This window comes from Cordyceps militaris (assembly GCF_000225605.1).
Source record: "Cordyceps militaris CM01 unplaced genomic scaffold CCM_S00004, whole genome shotgun sequence".
NCBI lineage: Eukaryota > Fungi > Ascomycota > Sordariomycetes > Hypocreales > Cordycipitaceae > Cordyceps > Cordyceps militaris.
Window position 1 is genome coordinate 3,506,354 of NW_006271972.1, and position 8,680 is coordinate 3,515,033.

The window sequence follows — 8,680 nt, forward strand, 5'->3', positions numbered from 1 at the left end:
GGCTTCCTCGCTGGCTGGCTAGCTGGCTCTGTTGGCTTCCTCGCTGGCTGGCTAGCTGGCTTCCTCGTTGGCTTCCTTGCTGGCTGGCTGGCTGGCTAGCTAGGTAGCTGGCTTAGTAGCTGCTAACTAGCTATAAGGATAATATGTATCTAAAAAACATAACGGCCCACTTACGTACGTATTATTTCATATCTAACCACACACTGGGTGTGAATTGGGATTTGGCGACAACTCACCTATAGGCTGCCGTAGCCCACGGCCCTCACTTGCCCAAATGCATCACTTCGCCCACTTGACCTGCAACAGCTCCCGTGGCATCTCACGACTCATCACACAGTTTCCCGCCATTAATCTTCCCGTTTCCAGTGATGAGCACGCAAGATGCAGCAAGAGCAACCAAGGGAACGGAACAACGGCGCAAAAGCCGTGCTTCCGCGGCCTGCTCATTCTGTCGCCGTCGCAAGGTAATCTGCCCGCCTCAAGCCTCTCCCACGGACGCAGCACTTACGACGCCAAGATCAAATGCAACAACCAGAGGCCTGTTTGTGCCAATTGCTCCACCTACGGCGAGAAATGCGTTTTTGAGCCCGTGAGCGAGCCGGCCAAACAAGCCGGCCGGGCACGCCACGTACGTGACCGGAGCCGGCGAACCCCGCGCAAACGGACCGAGCGGCAAGGCAGAACGCGTGTCGCGGAGCAGGTTGGTACAGGCGCGGAGCTACAGGCGCCTATCGAAGCTGCGGGGACGGAGACCGATGGCGAGGGTGGTGGTGGCGATGCGGACGATGATGCAGGCAGCGTTGAAGGTGCTGCCATGGTGGCGCAGCCGTCACCAGATCCGCGCCCCAGTCGGATCGTCGTCTCTGCCAATGGCGTATCCAGCTACCACGGACGCACAAGCGCGCTCTTTGAAGATGGCATCCCCGAACGCCCGCCGGCGGGCGACGTGCAGCCGCGGATGCCGGATGACTGGGTAGAGCGCGGCCTCGTCGCGGAAGCCGCCCGACAAAGTGAGTCCCCTTTTGCGCTGAAAACTCGATAACCGAATGCGATTTGCCGTTAACCATGTCCCAAAAGACCAAATGGAGCAGCTCAACTACCGCAACGGCAAGCTCGACTTTGACGGCATTCCCGCAGACCTGGGCATGCATCTCCTCTCCCTCCACTGGAACCGCCAGCACCACTCGTTCCTCGTCACGTACCGCCCGGCCTTTATGCGCGACATGGCCTGCGACGGCCCCTACTTCTCCAAGCTGCTCCTCAACGCCATCTACTTTGGCGCGGCAAAGTTTAGCCCGCGACTCGAGGTGCGCAGGGACCCCGGCGACGTGCGCACCGCGGGGTGGCGGTTTCGGCAGCGCGTGAGGACGCTGCTGGGCGAAGCGCTCGACCGCAGCGACATTACCACGATTCAGGCGCTGCTGGTCATGACAAACTCGCTGTTTGCGCTGGGCGATGAGCGTAGTGCTGCGTGGTTGTACTCTGGGCTGGCGTTTCGGATGATTACGGATTTGGGTGTGCATGTCGACTTGTCCAAGCTGAAGAGATGCTCGGATGAGGACTTGGAAATACGAAGAAGAGTATTTTGGGGAGCATTTGGTAAGTCCGTCTTTCTAGTTTGCCTATCCTACCTATCCACAATGCATACACCATGAATACTGAATCCCCCTTCACCTAGTTGTTGATAAAATCCAGAGCCTCTATCAAGGACGACCGGTTAGTCTAAAGGAATCAGACGCCTTGGTTCCTATAAAGTTTCTAGACGTTTATGAAGAACTTGAACCATGGAAACCATTTGCGTACTCGGAATCAAGGTCCGACTTTGAACCATCACCAGCATACAGCACGTCGACATTTGCAAGCCTATGCAGGTTGTCGATCGTCATGAGCGACATCCTAAGCACCATCTACACTGAACGCAGTTCCGACCAAAGCTCATCCAAACTCGCTGGCGAGCGAATAAACTTGCAGAAAAAGCTCAAAGATTGGGATGATGCTCTCCCGTCCTATCTGCGCATCGACTCGAACAAGCTGTACAGGCGCCAATTTCCGCCACCGCATGTCTTCAGTCTACAGTACGTTCTCACCTCGCTTGTTTTACAAGTCAACACCAGAGCTGACAAGAACCAGCGCGATGCACCACGTTCTCGTTATCCTTCTGCATAGGCCCTTTGTAGCAGACGGTCATCTTTATAGCACGTCGCGCCAAATCAGCGTCGACTCCTTTATGAAGTGCGCAGCCTCTGCTTCCGCCATAGTCCAGCTCCTGCGCGCCTACCACGCCGCGTTTTCGATCCGGCGAGCACCCTATCTCATTTCGTACGCAACCTACGTCGCTGCGACGATCCACACCCGCATCGCCGCGCGGCGCAACCACGACTCCTCCGCGCACGCGAACCTCGCCACCTGCCTTGCTGTGTTTCGCGAAAACCAGGAGACGAACTCGGCCGTGCGCAAAGCCAATCTGATTGTCGAGGGCCTGATGAAGAAGCTACGTGTCGTGGTTGCGCAGAGCGTTCTGGTTGGCGCACTGGAGATGAACCAAGTCCCGAAGAACAGTGGCAGCGATAACGCAGCTGGTCCGCGTCGTCGACGGCAGCCAACCTCATCGAGGCCGATACATTCACCATCACCTTGCGCTTCAAAACTCGGCACGCCCCGCAATCTCGAGCTGCAAGATACACCCGTATCTGCTAGTGCGGCATCTAGCTCACCCGCTTCCGACATGGTGGATGTAGACGGCATAATACAAGGCTTTCTCCACGAGAACGAACCCGTGGTCAGCAGGCCTGGCCCTCCCGCGGCAGCGCATGCATATCCACAGCAATATCCCACGCAGCAATGGTTCAGCCCGAGCCCAGCACTCCAGGGTCATGTATACTCTGCGTCTACTCTTCCGATGGCCCCCGGAGTTGTGGGCCACACATCCGAGGCGGCTCCCGTCATGGCTGTGCCGTGGCTACAGCAAAGCGGTAGCGAGCATTTCGGTCTGGAAGATCCGATTTTTGGATTTAATGGATCTGGTCTGGACGATTTCTCTTTCCTGGGTTGGTGATCCCACGGGAACCCACGGGAAGAGATGGGGGCTGCGGCGTCGTCGTGTACGTGTGGCAAGACCAGAGCATCAAGGCTGATGGGAGATGAATTCTTGAAACAAGATAGTATCTTGCACAATATTAAGGGACCGCATCCAAAGCAGGTGTGCGGTTCTTGACGCCCATGCAAATGTAAGACACCATTCTCGCCATTACCCCGCCCGATCTAAGACTCCTCGATGCTTGTCTCACGCCGTTCGCGCTTACACCGGGAAACAACTACCTGCCACCAACACCATTTATGCTACCACACGAGCAAGTTACCGCGGACCCCAACTCCGCTAGGTTCTCAATAAATGGCGTCCCATCCTCCTCCCAAGAAAGTCATGCCGACAATGCACGAACAAAGTGCCTTGCCCCCCCGCCCACTTTCCCAGAGGTTTTTGCAAGTTCACTCCCGCGGGAGCCCATGCCCACAGCCAGTTCTGGCCAGCAGCCAACCGCCACAGAAACCAATATTTGGCCCAGAAACCAATATTTGGCCCAGAAACCTGGACGCCATGGCATCAAGCGTGCCTACAGCACCCGCAGAACGTCGTTCGGTCTTGCAGCAGCCCATCTGCATGGGATGGCGGGATGGCGGCCCGCCAATATTCGCGGCACGAGAATGCTGCACCTATTCATGACCTGGTTGCTACCGGTGTACAAGGACTTGAGTATATAGCTGTTGGATCCGTTCCGACCTAACCTTGATGAGAGCTTTCGAGTGGATATACGGAGGTCTTATTCGATGCGAGAAAGAATAAATTTTGCTCCTATCCGAGTAACCACGTCTTCTCCAACAAGCATTGATCCGCCAAGACATGAAAGTGGAAGAGCATCAGCGTCGCGATGCGCCGCGCCACTCGACGTCCTCGGTCGTCGACATGGACGCCGAAAGCAAGAAAAAGGTACGCGCCGACTGCGTAGAGGACGTGGGCGGTGACGCAGGCGCCTACGTCTCGCCCATGGACATCCAAGCGCGCTTCGAGACGCTGCGCCACCTCGGCGCCGACGAGATGGAGCAGCTCAACGCGCGCGTGCGCAAGACGATTGACTGGCGCATGATGCCGATTGTCTCAGTCATGTTTCTCATGAAGTACGTTTCACCGGAGCACAGTGTGCCGCGCGGCATGAGGCTAACGCCTTTGGGCAGCTACCTGGATCGCATCAATGTGTCCAACGCTCGACTGGCAGGGCTGCAAAAGGACCTGGGCATCAGCGACACGTTGTGGAGCACGGGCATCTCGACGTTTTACGTCGGCTACTTAATTGGCCAGCTGCCGGGGATCATGCTGCTGACGCGGACGAATCCGCGGTACTTTTTGCCAGCCGTCATGTTGATGTGGAGTTTTGGTACGATTTGCATGCCTGCCATGAGAAGGTAAGTGGAATACCCCTTGATTCTCTGTGACTTTCTGTAAATTGACGTGTTCAAAGTGGTGCCGGTTTCGCCGTCTGTCGGTTCTTTATTGGCTTGACTGAAGCGCCCTTCTTCCCTGCGTTGACCCTGAGTACGTCGCATGTACCACTGCCAAAAACGAAAGACGGGTCGAAGCTAACAAAGGACAGTGACCTCGTCTTGGTACACCAAAGAGGAAAGTCCTCTGCGCATGGCCATCTGGCACGCCGGTAACACCGTCTCCAACATCATCTCGGGCTTGCTCGCGGCCGGCATCCTCCAGCACATGGAGAGCACCGCGGGGTTGCGTGCGTGGCAGTGGTTTTTCCTCATTGAGGGCATTGCGTCTATTTTCGTGGCCTGCGCTGCCTTTTTCCTGCTGCCCGAGTGGCCGTCCAACACGCGCTTCCTGACGGAGCAGGAGAGGCAGATGGCGCAGTACCGCATCCTTGTGTCTAACGGCGGCCGCGAGGAGGAAGCCGGCGGCTTGTGGGACGGTCTGAAGCAGGCGTTGCGGGATCCGTTTACATGGCTCTTTTGCCTGATGCATTTCGCTCTGGTAACGGCGCAGAGCTTCAAAGACTTTCTTCCCTCTGTGAGTCTTCCATACAATCACACGGTGGTGTCCATTGGCTAACTCAGGCTACAGATTATAAAGACGTTCAAGTTTGACAAGACAACAACCTACCTCGTACAGACACCGCCGTACGCCATTGCCTACGTATTTGCCTGTCTGGTGGCCTACTCGTGCGGGCGCTTCCAAGAGTCGACCTTTCACGTCATTGTGCCCATCCTCGCCTCGGCCGCCGGCTGCGGGGTGTTGATCGGGACGCTCAACGTGGGTGCTCGGTATTTTGGGCTGGTGCTGCTTATTGCGGGCACGTACAGCGGGCTGAACCTGCAGCTGTCGTGGGAGACGACGGTGGTGCCGGCGCCGCGGGCCAAGAAGGCGGCGCTTATCGCCTTGGCCGACTGCATCAGCCAGGTGAGCCACTGGTTCAGCCCGTACTTTTACCCGACGAGCCAGGAGCCTTACTACCGCATGGGCGGCGGGCTGCTGCTCATGGGGTGCGCGCTGGTCGTGGTGTCGGCACTTGCGGTGCGCTGGCGGGCGCGGATTCTGAATAAGAGGTTGGACGAGGCCGAAGGGTGGACTCCGCACCCGGGTGTGAAGAGGGGATGGCGGTACAATACGTGAGTTTGTGCGAGTATGTTGGGACTGGCTTGAGCAGGTATTAGGCTTGGATGATCGTAGGCATAGCTACTGTTCTGTGGCCGCCGGAAGATTGATTAAACTGAATCTGAAGAAAGCGTTTTCTGTCTGGTCATTGCGACGTTTTGAAGGCGCTTTGCCCGTCTCGGCTACTGTACCATTGCTGAATCAACTGTTATGGGGAAAGGAAATGAGGGCGAGCATTTCATCGCAACGAGTGTCCGGTTCTAGGATGGTGATGGTGATGGTGTTGATGCTATCTGCGCTTGCTATGTGGACCAAAAGGCTTGCCGTGATCGTGATGGGGTGTCGAGGTGGGGCCTAGCATGCAGCCAATAAGCGCCATCAGCCCGGTACCTACGTTCATCATCAATGGTATTTTATTAAACACTCGGATATCTTATTGCTCCTTCGTCTTTAAGAAGGTTTATTTGCTTCTAGAACCAAGATGTGGAAAGTCTCTACAACAAGACGATGTGTTGACAAGAGTACACGTGACCTGCAGCCCAAGGCAACGGGTTGAGCCAGCTTAGTGGGACAGTGATGACGGGACCACGGGCGGGTATTGAGCACTGGCGATACTATGGATCATCGACAAACCAAGCCGCTTTTTGTCCCAGCCCTATCAACTGTCATATGAGAATAATAGCCATTCACCTCGACAAAACCTTGCAGTCCAACAGCAGACTCTCGGCGCCACCCCTCGCCAGCTTCTGAACCGCATTACGTCCCAGATTCGGCACTACCGTCCCTCCACCCCTCCTCCACTCCGCGCGGGCAGCCCCTCCTTGACCGCTTTCCACGACGACCGACACCACAGAAACAGGGGGGACAGCACGCGAATCCATGCGCGAATTGTCTCGCAGGGTGACCTCTGGCAGAATCCGGGCCCTCACGACAGAAGTAACCGATCGCTCTCGCGCCGACACCCGTGCAACAAACTCGTCAGAGGGCTGCGGCAGCACACCGCCACAATGAGCCGTACCTTGCCTGCGCGGCAGGCCGAAGAATTGTTCGTGCATGATCAGGTCATCCCCGTTTGGACATCGGATGGATGGAGCCCAAGCTTGCTAACCAACACATTTTTGCGTTTAGACACAAGTCCATCATTGCGTACCTCGCGGCCAACAACCTCCAAAGCAGCGCGGCAGCCCTCCGGCAGGAGCTGTCGCTCGGTGAGGATGTATACGAACCGGCCACGGCCAAAAAGTACGAGTCGCTGCTCGAGAAGAAGTGGACGAGTATTGTGCGGTTACAGAAAAAGGTATAGAGACTTGCGATGGAGCATCTTTCGCATAGGAATCAGTTGCTGACGACGCTTAGATTATGGAGCTAGAAACGAGAAACGCACATTTACAGTCCGAGCTTGACAATGCCACCCCAACGTCCATCTCGAAAAGGAATACCGATCCCGCGTCCTGGCTGCCACGCGCCCCGGCACGACACAGCATGGAGGGTCACCGTGATCCCGTCAACTGTGTGGCGTTCCACCCCAAGTTCACATCGCTGGCGTCGGGGTCCGACGACTGCACAATCAAGATTTGGGACTGGGAGCTCGGCGAGGCAGAGCAAACCATCAAGGGCCACACCAGAGCTGTACTGGATCTCGACTATGGCGGGCCCAAGACGGCTATCCTGTTGGCGTCGTGCAGTTCCGACTTGACGATTAAACTCTGGGACCCCGCAGATGGCTATAAAAATATTCGAACACTCTCCGGCCACGACCACAGTGTCAGTGCAGTCCGGTATATTCCATCAGGGTCAGCGGGTGTGTTCGCCTCTGGTAACATGCTTGTGAGCGCCAGTGGTGACAAGACACTCAAGATTTGGGACACAACGACAGGATACTGCGTCAAGACGTTATCTGGCCATGCCGGCTGGGTCAGAGATGTATGTCCCTCACCGGATGGCAACTATCTGATTTCAACAAGTGCGGATCACATGGGCAGGTTATGGGACCTCACTCTTCCGAACCCTGAGACCAAGGCCACCATGGTTGGCCACGAACACGTTGTGCAATGTTGCGCTTTCGCCCCGCCGTCTGCCTATCAGCACCTGGCCTCGATTGCCGGCCTCAAGAAGCCACCGCCTCTGACAAGCCCGGCCGAGTTTATCGCGACAGGCTCGCGCGACAAGACGATTCGCCTGTGGGACTCGCGGGGCACGTGTCTCAAGGTGCTCATCGGACACGACAACTGGATCACCGCACTCGTATTCCACCCCAGTGGCAAGTACCTGCTCTCGGCGGCCGACGACAAGTCGATACGCTGCTGGGATCTCGCGCAAGAGGCCAAGTGCGTCAAGACGATATCCGAGGCACACGACCGCTTTGTCAAGTGTCTGCGATGGGCCCCCAGCATCTCAAAGGACGCGCCGGCCACCAACGGAGGCTCCGCCGGCCACGGCGAGGCGGTCGACGGCGGTGCCGTTAAGAAGCTAGAGACGGAGCATGTGCAGATTCGCTGCGTCATTGCAACGGGCGGTGTGGACCAGATAGTGAGGGTGTGGGCAAACTAGACGCCTCTTATTACATCGGTAGTCATATTATTCATGATGATTCGGAGCGACACAAAGGGAAAAAAAAGGACAGCGTCGAGCGAGCACTATGGGTGATATTGTACATGGGAGATTAGTATTGAATGATGACAGTGGTAAAGAAAAAGGGACGTGCTTGGTTTGCGGGACAAAAAGATTTCTTGAAAGGACAAGAGCAGATGCAAGGCACTTTTTTGGGTTCATATTTGCCGAGATATTCTCACGCTTAGACATGGGGAGGGGATGTTCAGTTTGAATGGGACATGGTAATGCATGCAGCCTCGCTGCGCCATTGATTCAGGCAGCCTCTCTCAACGTGGGTGCGTGTTGCTCATGTGAGACGTATCTGCTGCACGACGTGGTGTGCGATCCTTGTACGACAATGGTCAATCTTGGCGGGCTTTGTCATTGAACCGGATCGGGGTGCAACCCGAGACTGGGACGCTGAAAAAAAGG

General features: G+C 56.3%; 1 protein-coding gene across 1 annotated transcript; it reads left to right on the plus strand.

The window, feature by feature from the left end:
- Positions 1–274: 274 nt before the first annotated feature.
- On the plus strand, positions 275–5,674 carry CCM_06126 (vitamin H transporter, putative; the record flags this gene model as incomplete). The annotated part of the gene is made up of 9 exons (XM_006671267.1): positions 275–1,010; positions 1,078–1,599; positions 1,679–2,033; positions 2,077–3,047; positions 3,233–3,751; positions 3,882–4,458; positions 4,515–4,588; positions 4,647–5,071; positions 5,126–5,674. The coding sequence occupies 9 exons, from the start codon at positions 275–277 to the stop codon at positions 5,672–5,674; spliced, it is 4,728 nt and encodes a 1,575-aa protein (XP_006671330.1).
- Between the last annotated feature and the right edge of the window lie 3,006 nt (positions 5,675–8,680).